At 47.9% G+C, this 15,054-nt stretch overlaps 1 protein-coding gene across 1 annotated transcript in view; it reads left to right on the top strand.

Annotated features, from left to right (window-relative positions):
* NR3C1 (nuclear receptor subfamily 3 group C member 1) overlaps window positions 1-14,617 on the top strand; it is a 62,806-nt gene extending 48,189 nt beyond the window's left edge. The window contains 4 exon segments of the mRNA XM_036391466.2: window positions 1,803-1,947; window positions 7,917-8,047; window positions 11,110-11,267; window positions 12,116-14,617. Coding sequence (XP_036247359.1) covers window positions 1,803-1,947; window positions 7,917-8,047; window positions 11,110-11,267; window positions 12,116-12,268 — 587 coding nt within the window. The 3' untranslated portion in view covers window positions 12,269-14,617.
* Window positions 14,618-15,054: the final 437 nt, after the last annotated feature.

Genomic DNA, 15,054 nt, shown 5'->3' with positions numbered 1-15,054 from the left:
AGGTTTGCTGCTGTTCTGGCTCCCACCTAAAGATGCAGTGAGACACAGAAGAAGGAATGTCAGATCTCAGCCTTGGACGTGACCCGTGGTATCTGTCTTGGAGAGGCCAGGGCCAAGAGGAGCTGAAGATGTTTGTTCCTACAGAACAAAGCCCAGTGTTTATCTCCCTCTCGCCCCTGTCAGGGCTCTTCACTACCTGTTCTCAAAATCCCTGGCAAAAACACCTCCATGACGCATAGGTTGCCCAAAAATAGCATCACAGAACAGGTCTGCCAAAAAAAAAAGAAAAAAGCCTGATAATGAGATTTATGAGTCATAACTGTGTCTCTTTGAGCAGGGGAAATAAATTAACAGTGGGAAAGAAAGGCTGGAAAACTCAAATACATCCATGCCCAGCAGAGATGTGACTGGAGAATCGTGTGGGGTCTGGTGGACAAGGTGGGGCAGGTTGGACTCGGTGATCTTGGGGGACTTTTCCAGCCTCAGTGATTCTGGCATTCTGTGTCAGGGCTGTTTGCACTGGGCACTTGTGCTGAATTAGCTCAGTCTGCTCCAGGAGAGGCTCACATGCACACGCTTCCTTCTGGGACAGGTTGTTGGGAGACCATCTGGTATTCCCAGATCCGGATTTAGATTCCATTTTATAAAACACTTCTCTGTTCATCATCTCTGCTGAGCAGAGATGTTTGTAATTAGCCAAACCCTTCGGGTTAGAGCTTATGCTCTCAATGAAAATGCCAATCTTCTCTTTAATAGCTACATTAATAGCAACTATTCTTATCATTTTTATCTCCTTTCTTTTGTTTGCTGAGGTGGTTCCTCATGAGTGTTTAATTTGTATATCCTGCTCCTGTTGTAGCCCATCAGCCATGCTGACAGCACGCCAGCATTCCTTGCCAAACCCTTTAGCTGGGATTTCAAAATAACCTTTTCCTGGGGAGGGTTTGAGCACACATTTCAAGGTTTGACCCAGAAAGGCTGGAATCACTTCGAAACCCTTTTTTTTGTAATGTGGAGGCAGAAGCTGGTCATTGCTGGTGGCTCCAAAGCCAGGGGCTGTGTTCAGACCCACCAAGTTAGTAACACGTTCATCCACTGGCTCTGTCTGTTGGAACAGCTTCAGGAAGCAGCTCTTCAGATGTTATGAGCCCTTTAGATGTCAGATGCTTAATAAAAATAGATAAAATCAGCTTGTATTCAGGTTCTAATAATGGCTCCGTATGGCACGATGGTTTCTTGGTAAGTGTAGGCTGGATCTGATATGAGCTGGTGCTGCAGATCCAAAGCTGGTGGCATTTTCAGACTCTTTGAGGAACCAGTTGCCAGGTTTTACTCATTTCCTCCCTGTTCAGTTGGCTCTGTTCATGCTACATGTGAGATTAGAAGCAGTTCATGCTGGTAACCAGTGCAGTGCTTATTTTGTAGGTTCAGTGTGCAATTGTTGTTGAATAAGAACAACATTTGATATTAAATCATTTATTGTCTAGCAGGCTGCTCTTGTGAAAAGGAGCTAACCCTGTTATTTTTGGAAGGCAGCCCAGTGAATTACAGTGTATGTGAACTATTATTGTTGCCTTTGTGATGTATCTGCCTGACCATCAGCTCCAGATAACCACACATACATCTACTGCGATTTTTTTAATATTACATCTCTTTTACTCCCTGTGGTACCTGTGCACTGATAACACAGCAGTTGTGCTGCTCATAACCCTGCTCCTTTTCCAAGCCCTGCAACTTTTTTGTCCTTTGTTGCTTTTTTTGCAACTGACACCCTGATCCCCCCTCCATTCGTATTTCCCCAGGTTTCCGAAATTTGCACCTGGATGACCAAATGACCCTTCTGCAGTACTCCTGGATGTTCCTGATGGCTTTTGCTTTAGGCTGGAGATCCTACAAGCAGTCCAATGGCAACCTGCTGTGCTTTGCTCCAGACCTGATCATTAACGAGTGAGTGGGAGCTGCCAGAGCTGGGCTGTGCCTGGGGTGGGTTCGGGCTGCTCAGGGCTCACAGACACCCCCAGCACCTCTCCTTCCCCCCTGGATTTCTGCAGCAGCTTGCTTAGCATTTCCCACTAGGTCAAACGGAAGGTAATTGAGATATTAAGTGTATTTATATCCAGAAGTTTTTGTGGGAGGTGTTTGTGCTTTAACATTCCATATTGTGACTGTTCCTGCACCATTCACTAGAATCATTCATTTTATCAGAGCCAACACAGTCACAGCTAAAAATATGCCTGGGATGGAGAGCAAAGTTTGGCAAATTGCATAATGTTCTGTCTGTTTAGTGTATCAGAGAGGCAATATGGCCCTCGGAGTTTGCCAGAGTGAAACATTTCTGTCTGGTCTGATGGGATTAGGGCTGAAAAGACAAGGTTAAAGATGGAACAACCTGCCTGATTTACATTTTCTTGTTGAACTTTGTTGTCAACGTTCAAGCCAAGCTGAATTTGGTGGAATGTTTGAACAGATATTTTCTTGCACCACACATCCTTTTCCTTGTATTTTTCCAGGCTTGTGTTGTGCAGTAATTCTGTACTGTGGAAGAGGGGAAGAGGGAATTTGAGATTGTTGAGGTGGTTGGATCTTATTCGTGTGTCTCTTTTCTGGTTTTGATATGGAGTCAGAACTTTTAGCCTGCTTTGGCACAGTTTTATATTTTTGGTCCTATTTCACTTCAAAATCCGATCTCCCAAATATTTTCTGTGTTTTAAAAAAATATCATAATTGTTACATTTTCTGTAGAATCAGCAATTTATAGTTCATGTTTATTTATTCCCTTGCTTTTTTTATTGTAAATATTTATACAGGCTTTTATAAACTGTAATCATTGCCTCATAATAATATTTTTTTTAAAAAAAGCTGAGGAGGAGATGGCAGGTGAGGGCCCATCTGTGTCCTTGTGTTTATTAAAGTGCTAAGAAGGTGTCCCTGGAGTAGAATAGTCTCTATATGGTGGAATTGAAATAATTGATGTTGTCACTAAGTGCAATAACAGCTAATTTACTGTAAGTCAGAGGTCTCCTGCTGTTTTATCAGTGGGTCAAAACCACAGAGCTTCACTGCTAGGTGTTGGAACTCTTGAAAACCCCCAGAAACGAAAGGGTAATGTTGTTACAGCAAACAGCGATTCCCAAATTCCTTCCAGCTACAGTTTGGTGAATCGTAGATCAGAGTGACATTTGTTTTCAATAAAACACTGAGCTGCCTGAGAGCGCTGCAGCTCCTTCCAGTGAGCTACAGGTTCTCCATAAAACTCTCTGGTCGTAACTTTTTATGTCCCATCCCTCAATAAAACAGAGCCACCTCGGGGTAAAACCTGACAAGCACCAAGGGAGACGTGAGAGCCCTTCAGGGAGGCCTTGTGGGCAGGCAGACAAAAATAAATCCCTGGGGTTTGGGTTTGTGTTCACTGGGGAGCTGAGCTGAGGGCTGGGCAGTGGCGCTGGGCTGGGGCTGCAGCTGCTGCCCCTGGGCAGGGGACCCTGCCAGGGCTGCAGGGAGGGCAGCTGCTCCTGCTCAGCTCCCTTGGGCTTTTACAGGGGGTTTAGAAACCATTTATTCTGTTCCTGAGCTTTCAGGACTTACCCTCTTGTTCAGTAGAGTTCAATGTCTTCAGCTTCACCAAGGGAAACTCCGAGAAGGCTTGGTGGTTCAGTTGGACATAACTGCAGTTATTGATTGATTTCTTTATGGGATTAATTAGGCTTTCTTTAGCCTCATGTATCTGCTCAAGCATCTGAGCAGCATCAGTCCTTGGTGCATTTATCCTTGTGCCAGCCCTGCCCAGTGTGTTCCTGTGTATTTGCTGCTACTTACATGGAGCAGCAACATCCACTAGCTCAGAGTCTGTGGTAGGAAAGAGGATTAAATTCTCTTCTTATGTTTTAAACTGGCATATTAGTCATTTGCTCAGTCTTCTCCTAAAAATTTAATATTTATTGAATATTCCACTTTTACGTCTGTACTCCTATAATTTATTTATTTTTATGGAGGTATGTCCATAGTAGCTGGCAATTTTATATATGTTATACGTGTTTTTATACACATACACATGAAACTTGATTCAAGTTGTTGAAAAGTTTGGCAGCTGAATAAATCTTAGGCTTTAGGCCATTATTTAGTACTTGGAAAGGGTTTAAACCTGTGATTTTGCAGTATTGTATAACTGTTTCCCCAGTTTGTGATTGAAAACATGTCCTGCTGGAGCTGGCACTGCTTCTGTCTCAGCTTTCGTCCTCTGGGTATGTCACAGGGTGCCCAAAATTACAGTGAGCACAGTGGCAGAGCACAGTGGTGTTCTTCGAGTAGCAGATGCCGTTTAATTGCTGTCCAGCTGGGGACACAAGTTCCTGGAAGTCCTGGGCCCCAGGATTTTGTCTCTGGGGCCGTGCTCGTCACTGTAGCTCCTTGCTGGGAGGAGTGAGGTCACGCGTTTGTCCTCCTGCTCTCATGTGCCATGCAGGGTGGCTGTGCTGCTGGCTGCGAGTAGCAAAACAACAAGTGAGGTCAGTTTTGTAAGCAGTGCTTTGTCAGTTCCCTCTTTCCCCAAAGTTTCTCCCCGGCATTCTTTTGTAACTCCTTCAGTGGAGTCGGTGCCATCTGGTTCTCAGAACAGCAGCATCTTCTTTGCTGGGGTTTGGTGTTTGTTTGGTGCTGTGCAGCTCTGCTGAGCTGGGAAACTCAGAGCAGTGCAAAATCCCTGCCGTGCTTCCCTGGCCCCTGTGCCCATCCCTGTGCCCATTGCTGTGCCCTTTGCTGTGCCCATCCCTGTGCCCTTTGCTGTGTCCATCCCCATGCCCATCCCTGTGCCCATTGCTGTGACCATTGCTGTGCCCATTGCTGTGACCATGCCTCTGCCCATTGCTGTGCCCGTTGCTGTGTCCATTGCTGTGTCCATCCCCATGCCCATCCCTGTGCCCATTGCTGTGACCATTGCTGTGCCCATTGCTGTGTCCATCCCCATGCCATCCCTGTGCCCTTTGCTGTGTCCATCCCTGTGCCCTTTGCTGTGTCCATCGCTGTGCCCATTGCTGTGTCCATCGCTGTGCCCATTGCTGTGCCCATTGCTGTGTCCATCCCTGTGCCCATTACTGTGCCCATTGCTGTGTCCATCCCCCTGTCCATCCCCCTGTCCATCCCCCTGTGTCCATCCCCCTGTCCATCCCCCTGTCCATCTCTGTGTCCATCCCCGTGTCCATCCCTGTGTCCATCCCCGTGTCCATCCCCGTGTCCATCCCTGTGTCCATCCCCGTGTCCATCCCCGTGTCCATCCCCCTGTCCATCTCTGTGTCCATCCCCGTGTCCATCCCCGTGTCCATCCCCGTGTCCATCCCCCTGTCCATCCCTGTGTCCATCCCCGTGTCCATCCCCGTGTCCATCCCCCTGTGTCCATCCCTGTGTCCATCCCCGTGTCCATCCCCGTGTCCATCCCCGTGTCCATCCCCCTGTCCATCTCTGTGTCCATCCCCGTGTCCATCCCCGTGTCCATCCCCCTGTGTCCATCCCCCTGTGTCCATCCCCCTGTGTCCATCCCTGTGTCCATCCCTGTGTCCATCCCCGTGTCCATCCCCCTGTCCATCCCCCTGTCCATCCCCCTGTCCATCCCCCTGTGTCCATCCCCCTGTGTCCATCCCCCTGTGTCCATCCCCGTGTCCATCCCCGTGTCCATCCCCGTGTCCATCCCCGTGTCCATCCCTGTGTCCATCCCTGTGTCCATCCCCCTGTCCATCCCCTGTGTGCAGGCCTGGGCTGGGCACAGGGGTGGGCATTGAGGGTTCAAGGGGGGGTCAGCTGGAGCAGCCTGCTCAGCGGTGGTGCCCTGGGAAGGCAGATGTGTGCTGTCCTCTCCAGCTCTGTGTCTGTTCCATGAGCTGAGCACCCCATGAAGGGTTCCTTGCTTTGTGTGGGGTCTCTGGGGCTGGTGCGTGCCCTGTGCAGGGAGGGCAGCTGGGATCTGAGCGGGCAGAGCCCTGAGCCCTGCCCTTGTCCCGCCTGTGTCCCCAGGACAGCTCCCTGTGCCAGCTGAGATCATCTGATGTGCCCTGGCCAGGATGGGGCTGGCTGGGAGCTGTTCCCAGAGCTGTGCCAGCGCTGGGACCTGGGACAGGCTGGTGAATCACCCCCTTGTGCTCTGTCACTGGGCATGGGGGCCGCTCCTGTGCTCTGGGAGCTGCGGCTTGTGGAGCCTTGGCCCTGCCCAAAGCTCTGTGCCTTCCTCTGCATCCTCAGCCTCCTGCATGGGCTCACGTTCCCAGCAGGCAGAAACAAACAACAGGCTGACCCCTTTCATAATGTTTATTTTAACCTTCTGCCCAGAAGTGGACACAGTTTTACATGAGGAAAACTGCTGAGCCCTGGCAGAGAATGGGTTTAAATTACTCAATTTGAAATGTGTGAGATGCCCTTTGGTTCAGCCCAGAGGGGCCAGGACAGGGTTTGCCACCTGGCCAAGGGGTGGCTCTGTGCCAAGTGCCCTGAGAAGCATCCCACAGCCCAGCAGGGCCTGGCTCCTGTGTCGTGCAGCATCACCTCGTGTGCCCTGCTGCTCCTTGGAGGTGGAGCCCGCCCTGGGGCCGGGGTGTCTGGGCTGCTCTCAGTGCCCACAGCTGCAGGGCTGGGGCAGGGAATTGTCCAACAGCTGCATTTGGGAATGCTGGGGTTTTACCCTAGTGCTTAGTCTGCTTTAATGCAGTTTCAGTAGTTTGTGTTTCTTTCAAAAGCCATCAGGATTCCTCCTGGTTTTTGCACCTTGAGAATGGGCAAACCCTGTTTCCGCTCAGGGTTTCCCAGAGTGATTGTGAGGGAACGTTGTATAATCCTTCTGAAGGTCTAGGGGAGAGAGAATGGAAAAGTGATCAACTTTGGAGGAATTATTGTTTCATAACCAAATCTTACTCGTAACTCCCACAGGGATCCCATTTTGTCTCTGTGTAGATTATAATGCTGTATAGGTGATACCAAGGAAATGTGACATGTTATTAACAAAAAATGAGGTGCTGGCATCACTGCAGAGAGATTGTGTACTCATTGCATGGAGTTATTTTGCTTTTCTTTTTCTCTACAAAAACCCATGGAAAATCGTAAATCCGTCTTACACTGTTCAGAATTAGTCTGTTCTTCATTTCCCACTCAAAACTAATTCTGCAATATTCACAGTAACCAGCTGTAAGAGCACAGATAAGCAAGATTGCTGTGTCAGATGAGGTATTAGATAAAAGCAGTTCCTGTCTTGATGCAAGGCTTCATTGAAATCGGAAAAAAAATATACAAAAACATAATGTTTGTTATTCTGATTCCAAGATTTGCCTTTGCTTGTCAACATGATTTTCCATTTATGGTTAGAAACAAGTTTATTGCAGTACAGAGATAGTGAAGTTTAATTGCAGTGCTGGTCATTGCTTCAGGAACACAGATGGGCACAAGTATAAAGTCACTTTGAAAACTGAGGAGTTACTGGAAGACACTCCTAAATGCATAAACATGCATTAAATTAGGTGCACATTTCAAAGGCATTGAAAGAATTAGAGAAATCCCAGCTCTAGTGTGGCACTCCGTCGTGTTTCCCTGGGAACATGAGAGACTCTGGGAGCGCCAGGCTCAGGGAGCTCAGGCTGAGCTTGATTTCTGTGTCACATTGGTGCTGGGGCTGCTGAGAGCAGAGCTTGCTGCCGAGTCCCTGCTGCAGACAGGCTCCCTTTGTAAAGGCCCTGGTACTCAGGGTGCCACAGGGCTCCTCCTGCCCTCGGGGCCAGCGTTGGTCTGTGCCACCAAGGCAGAGCCACAGGGACACGCTGGGAGCGGAGCCTCCTTTGCTGTGCCCTGGCTCACGTACAGCTCCTCATGTGCAGCGTGGAAAACCAGACCAGAGCGTGCAGATAGTCAGACATGGCACTAATTCCTGTGCTCTTATTCCTCAGGCAGAGGATGAATCTCCCATGTATGTATGAACAATGCAAACACATGCTCATGGTGGCCCGAGAGCTGTCCCGCCTCCAAGTCTCCTACGAGGAGTATCTCTGCATGAAGACCTTGCTTCTCCTCTCTACAAGTAGGTGAACAGCTCAATACCAAGCTTTTTGCTTCTTCACAAGTATGTGGTGGATTTGCAGTAGGTATTGTGAGATAGATTTATACAGTATGCTACATGCTGGTTTTATCTTTAGGTAGGATATGCTGGAGTTAAACAAGTCACAGCTTAGTAAATTCTGTCTGTGCTGCGTGGAAGTTCAAAGGGCAGTGGCAAAAATAGTGCTTTTGGAATATACAGAAATAAACTAACCTAATACAAGTGTAAATGTGTAAATACCTTTCACAGTGTTGTTTTCCCCTGTGTTGATATCAGTGGTAGCCAATGACTTTGTTCTCCCCTGCCCTGTGGGGCCGGAGGTCCCTGAGGGTCTGAGCTCAGCCCAGGCTCAGCTGCAATCCAGGGACTCACAGGGCAAAGAGTGAGAGAGAAAAAGAGTGTGTGAGTGTGTGTGAGTGTGCTGGGGTGGGTGTGAGTGTGTGTGAGTGTGTGTGAGTGTGCTGGGGTGGGTGTGAGTGTGTGTGAGTGTGTGTGAGTGTGTGTGAGTGTGCTGGGGTGGCTGTGAGCTGGGCACCTCACTCCAGCACAGCCTCTGTGTCCTGGGAAATCCCATCCCATCCCATCCCACCCCATCCCACCCCATCCCATCCCACCCCATCCCATCCCATCCCACCCCATCCCATCCCATCCCATCCCATCCATCCCATCCCACCCCATCCCATCCCATCCCATCCCACCCCATCCCATCCCATCCCATCCCATCCCATCCCATCCCATCCCACCCCATCCCATCCCATCCCATCCCATCCCATCCATCCCATCCCACCCCATCCCATCCCATCCCATCCCATCCCATCCCATCCCATCCCATCCCATCCCATCCCACCCCATCCCACACTCACAGGATCCCCAGGGAGCTGCTCAGGCAGGCACTGATGTGTTCCTGCTCCTGCCTGGCACGAGGGCTTTGCTTCAGAGCAGTGACAGAGGTGCCAACAGGTTTGAAAGGTAGCAGCAGAGCAAATGAAGATTTGTCAGCAGACTTTGGTACTTGTGCATCATCCTCATCAGGTGCCTTGGCTTGGAAGGGACCTGAAATGTGATGAAAAGTAAATATTATTAAGTTTATTACACTGAAGGTGTAAACATTCCTTATCTTTAATGTTTCCAGTGAATAATAGCATTGGTTCTCATACAGAAAGGAGGTTTTGTCCACCTTGGTTTTTTTTCTGGGTAGGAGCAGGAGGATTGGGAGCCCCAGCAGTGCTCCCATGTCAGGGCAGGGGCTGGTGGGTGTGGGCAGTGTGAGGGTGCCATGGCCAGTGCCCCAGCAGCCTGGCAGTGCCCAGCCCTGCCTCGCTGCCAAGCCCAGAGCTGCACAAGGGCTCTTTTCAGAGGAAACTTGCAGCCTCTCATGGCCGTGGGCTTTGTAGGAACTTAAAACTTCCCTGAAGCTGCAGATTTCAAACAGTTCCTGTTTGATTCTGAAATCTCTCCCGAAAATTCCTCAAGTGTTTCGGGTGTGGTGTAGGCCAGCTTTCCTCCCAGGAGCTGGAAATTTCCACGGAGAAATTTCCATGGCAGAAGTGGTGAGGAGGCAGCACTGGCAGGACTCAGCCCCCCCAGCAGCAGGTCTGGGCAGGGGCTGGCACTGCCCAGAGGCCTCTCCACTCCATTTCCAGTGGGAGACAATTTATCTTCATTTTGCCAAGTACATACATTGTGTGAGTGGTACATCTGGGAGCTTCTGCAATTGAATAGCTGAAATTTCTATAGCCCTTCAATCCACCACTTGACAATTTGAATTTGTTTATTGTGTTTCTGTGTTGAGTTTTCCAAGAGGAGAGGAGGAGGAGTAAAACAGGAATCCCACACAGGTCTAGACTTGTAGCTCACACACAGACGTAGCTCAGAGACCTTTTCCATGTGAAATATTGAAACAGTTGACAGGCTTCATCTCCTGTGTAGGCAAGACAGACAAGAGACTTTATTCCAGAATCTCTCAGATGCTGACAGTGAAGGGAAGGTTGGATTTCCTAAGGAAGGGAATGTGCTCTGTGGCCTCTGTCCTGCTGTCCTGCTTTTGGTCACCTTTGTCTCAGCTCTTCTCTGTCTTCAACTCTTTCACTTCCCCGAGACGATCAGAGATCTCAAGGGCAGCACCTTAGGGACCTCTGGAGTCCCCGTGCTCCATTTGTCTGGGTTGGTCCTTGGCCTGTGGAAGGACCATCCCCACAGGAGGAGATCGACACAGGGACTTCCCCTGGGCTGGAATCCCCAGGCTCTGGGTTTCTGTCCCAGCTCCTCACCTGCCCAGCCCTGTCCCAAACCAGCTGTGGCCATGCCCAGTTTCCCATGGCTGGTGCCGTGTTTGTTGTCCAGTCTGTCACTGCCTTGCCCTGTTACTTGATCCATGTCAGGAGGCTCAGAACCAGATGATCTTTCAAGATCCTTTCCAAGCCAAGCCATCCTGTGATCCTGCCCTTGCTCTTCCCTGGGCACGCAGAATTTTTAAGGAACCTTCCTAATGTCACATTTCCCCAGGGCTGGAGACCACAGCAGCTCCAGCCCTGGTGCTTCTCCATCAGGGTGCTTCCAGGGCTGGCTGTTGCTGCCTCCAAGGTCCAGTTCCCCTCCTGCTGTTTTTGGGTGGTATACCTTTGGAGGTTATTTTCTATTTTGCAGCAGGCCTGTGCTTTGTGTTCAGCTGGTCACCGTCCCATCCTGCTCTCTCCTTGTCTCTCTGCTGTCATTTCAGTCAGTCCAAGTCCTTTTCCTTTTGCTCGTTTTTGTAGAATCACAAAATAGTTTGGGTTGGAAGTGACCTTAAAGCTCATCTTATTCCATACTGGCCTTAAACAACACTTCCAGGGATCCAGGGGCAGCCACAGCTTCTCTGGGCACCCTGTGCCCACCCTCACAGGGAAGAAATCCCTATTTTACCCTAAATTTCCCCTCTTGCTCCTTGTCCTGTCACTCCAGCTCCTGATGACGGTTCCCTCTCCGTGTAACTAATGTAAGAGAGCTTAAACCATGTCCCAGTTGAGTCTGGCAGTGTTGTAAAGGTGGTGTCCATGTTGCAGTTCCCAAGGAGGGCCTGAAGAGCCAGTCCCTGTTTGAGGAGATCCGCATGACGTACATCAAGGAGCTGGGCAAGGCCATCGTCAAGAGGGAAGGGAACTCCAGCCAGAACTGGCAGCGATTTTATCAACTGACTAAACTGCTGGACTCTATGCATGATGTAAGTCCTGACAGGAATGCTGCAGGCATTCCAGAGAAATACGTTTGGGGCGGGGACAGCGAGCTCCTCCAGCTCTTTTTATTTAAAGGGACGAATATCGGGGAGGAGGAGGAGGAGGAGGTCATGCTCCTCTGCTGTCTCACGAAAGGCAGATTGAGAGCCTTGAACATGGTCCTCTCAGGCTGCCTCTGCAGTGCAATCCACAGCAATTAATTGTATAATTAATCTCATTTTCAGTCTCTGCCATTTTTTAAAATTACATTGCTTTAAAAAGGAGGAGCTCAGGAGCTGTAACTGACTTTGCAGTAGAAGCAGAAATGTGGCATTTAAAAGCAGTCTTACCTCAGAGCCCAAGAAGTTAAGAGTTTATGGAATAGTTTGAAATTCTATTAAAACAATGCTTCAGCAGTGTGTGTGGTGTTAGCAATGATCTAATTTTGAAGGAATTTCCAATTCAGACCGTCTCCTTTGGCAGTTTAATTCTAATTACACATGTAGCACAAAGCCGTGTTTAAGACAAGGGTAACTTTGAGACCTCAGAATTACTGTTTTTTTCTTGTAACTGTACCAAGCACCTGGAAAGATCTCATTTAGCTTATCCATGTGTGTGTTACTTATCTGCTGGAATGGGAATTGGTACCGAATCTCCTCAGCGTTTGTCAAGCCTTGCACAGTCTGTTTGGTTGGTTTATATCAGAGTGCCACAGACAATAATTAATGAACTAAACGAGGATTCCTGTGCACGTCTTGCCTGAGCCCCATCCTGTGGGCAGGAGCTGGGGAGGAGGGAGGTGGATGTTCTCTGAGCGTCTTCATCTGCAAGTAATTCTTTGTCTTGTCACTCGTAGGTGGTTGAAAATCTTCTGAGCTTTTGCTTCCAGACATTTTTGGATAAATCCATGAGTATTGAGTTCCCAGAAATGTTGGCAGAAATCATCAGCAATCAGATACCAAAATATTCCAATGGAAATATCAAGAAGCTCTTGTTTCATCAGAAGTGACTGCCTTAACACAAAGGGTTGCCTTAAGAAACCGTCACACGATAGCTTTGTTTTGTAAAGAGAAAACCTACGGAACTTGTTCCTTTTGTCCTCGCAGGTGTTTCTTTTGTAATTATGCACTACATGTGGTTTACAGAGGGCCAAGAGTTAGGCTGGAGAAGCAGCGGATTTCTCGTGTTGGGGAAAGGATTGGGGAGAAAGGAAAGGAAAAGAAATCGTGGTTTTGGCAGAAATTTTCTCTCTCCCCTCGTGCACCATCCCTGGATGCATCAAACCACCAGTGACAAGCTCTGAGGCTGTTACGAACATTCTGCTAATTAATTAATTAATTGCTGCAGTTGGCTGGAGACAATTTTTTAGGCTTTTTTTTTTTTATTTTAGTAAAGTGTTTTGGATTTTTTTTTTTAAAGTTAAGGTAGTATTTTGGTTTATGCATGTAACCTGAAGAAAGTTTACAAGTGTATATCAGAAAAGGGAAGTTGTGCCTTTTATAGCTATTACTGTCTGGTTTTAGCAATTTCCTTTAACTTTATATACCGTGAACTCGGCTTGTTCATTTTTTCTTACATAATTTTTTTGTAATACTTCAAGATGCCTATTGTACAGCTGGTTTTTTAAGGTGGGGCAGCTCGTAGCTTTCCTAAATGACCTCTAGACAGTAAATACTCAAGTAGATTCATGTGAAACTGGGTTGGGCTTTTCTAACCTAATGCTTTCAACTGGCAAAGTGGCCATAAAAATTGGGTTTTTTTCTAAGGGCCCGGGTGGGTGGGAGAGCACTCTCAAATCTCATTTCAGTAGATCCAGATGAAACAAATCCTTTTGGTACATTGCAAAAGCGTTGGATATGCAGATTCATAGAAAATTAACCCAGTCCTAACTGGATGTAAATGAGCAGGTTATTTTATATATTGAAAAAAAAACCGAAGCCTGATTTTTGCATATGATGCAACAGCCATAACGCAAAGAGTCACGGGCTGCATTGATGCCAAGAAGATCAGTCCTGACTGCCCATCAGGAAATTTTCAGGAAAATATGCATAGCTTCAGAAAAGTTTACTTCTGTGTGGAGAAACTCCGTTTTCTATACACTTAAAGCTGCCATCACACAAGAATTTCTGGAGACCCCAGGGACAGGGGAGGACGCGCGAGTGCACCCAGCGGCTGGGGCTGTTCTCCTGTAGGATTCCAGGATCCTCCTCTCCGGGGACTCGTCCACGCAGCTGGGATGGATCTCCCGGCTCCGAACTCACCTGGTTAGAGACCCAGTTCCACATCTCCACCCTTCACTGACTGCTCCATCCTCTTTCCTGGAGAGCAGGAGAGCTCCGCTACTGAGTTCGTGGTCTTAGAGTTGTCCGTCAAACTTTCTGTCTTTGTAAGGCTGCAGCCCTTCACATTGAATTCCTGGCGTGCCATAAATTCCCATAGGCCTTGTGGATTTCTCCTTGTTGCCATTGATGAGGATATTTTCGACATTTAGAAGCTGTAGTAGCCTTTTCTACGTGCACCTTAACAATTTTCTGTATCTCAAAACTGAAATATTTACTATGCCACTCTAAAATTTGATTTTTACTCGAAGTGGCCAGATCGTTTGTGTAATAGAAATGAGAAAGATCGTCTGAGAAAATACAAAACCTAATATATTTTTATATTTAGTTATAGTTTCAAATATGTATAATCGGTATATTCGCTGATCCAAGAAAAAAAGGGAAGGGCTACTGCAGCTTTAAAAGCAATTTATTAAATGATTGTAAAATAGCTTGTATAGTGTATAATAAGGATGATTTTTAGATGACAGATTGCTTTATCATGATACATGTAATTATATTTTTTGTAGGGGTCACAGATATGCTGAGCGGAAACCGTCGCGCGTGGTTTGGCCGGAGGCAGCACCGGGGCTGTCGGTGCTGGTATCCAAAGAAGTGCTCTGTTCAGAGGGGAAACCTGTGCCCCTGGGTGTTTGTAGGGTTGGGTTGTGTCCATGGAATCACTGTGTACAATTCCCGTTGGTGTGGGGGGGATACTCCTATCTGTATGGTCGGGAGCCGCTCCCGAGGCACGGCTGAACCAGACCCCGCTGCAAAAACTGTCACAGCTCTGACAGCAAAAACAGCTTAGAAATTGGGCAATAATCCACATCCAGGTGCCAGCAATATGTAAATACAGAGCGTGGGGTGTTCACAACACATTTCTACATTGAACAGACCTTGGTTTCCAACTGAAATAGGAAACTCAATTCTCATCCTTTCTTAAAGCTCTTTTTGAATGTTATACCTATTAAAAAAGATCCTATATTCAGTACTTTGGAGTAAAATAGCATCTTTAATAAAAGAAAATAATCACTCTCTTCTTTGATCTGTAAGGAATATGTACATTTTGTAATAGGTAAAGGTCAGGATTTTAATTACAACCTCCAGCCCAAGTCGTTGGGAATCGTCCCGCGCCCGTTTGCGATACAGATAGGAGTTTGTACTGCTGGGGCTGGGGGGTCGTGGGGAAGGGAAACCTGCTGTTTCTTTGGAGAATGTTTTATAAACTTTCATCCCCAGAGCCCTCGGTCAGAGCCTGGGGACAGCGTGTGCAGGTCGGGGTGCAGGGACCCCAAATTGTCATTTTTGCCAGCAAAAGCAACTGCAGTGAACTCCAGCAGGTGGTGGAGTCGGGGATTGGAACTGGATGAGCTTTAAGATCCCTTCCAACCCAAATTCTGGGGTTCTGCCATCCCCCCGTGAGAGATCCGGTCGCGTAGGAGGAGAGGCTCTCTGCCCCTTGTGTCTGTTTGCC

This window comes from Molothrus ater, chromosome 15, assembly GCF_012460135.2.
Source record: "Molothrus ater isolate BHLD 08-10-18 breed brown headed cowbird chromosome 15, BPBGC_Mater_1.1, whole genome shotgun sequence".
In the NCBI taxonomy this organism is placed as follows: Eukaryota; Metazoa; Chordata; class Aves; order Passeriformes; family Icteridae; genus Molothrus; species Molothrus ater.
The sequence above is the reverse complement of the archived record's forward strand: the minus strand, read 5'-3'. Positions and strand labels throughout refer to the sequence as shown.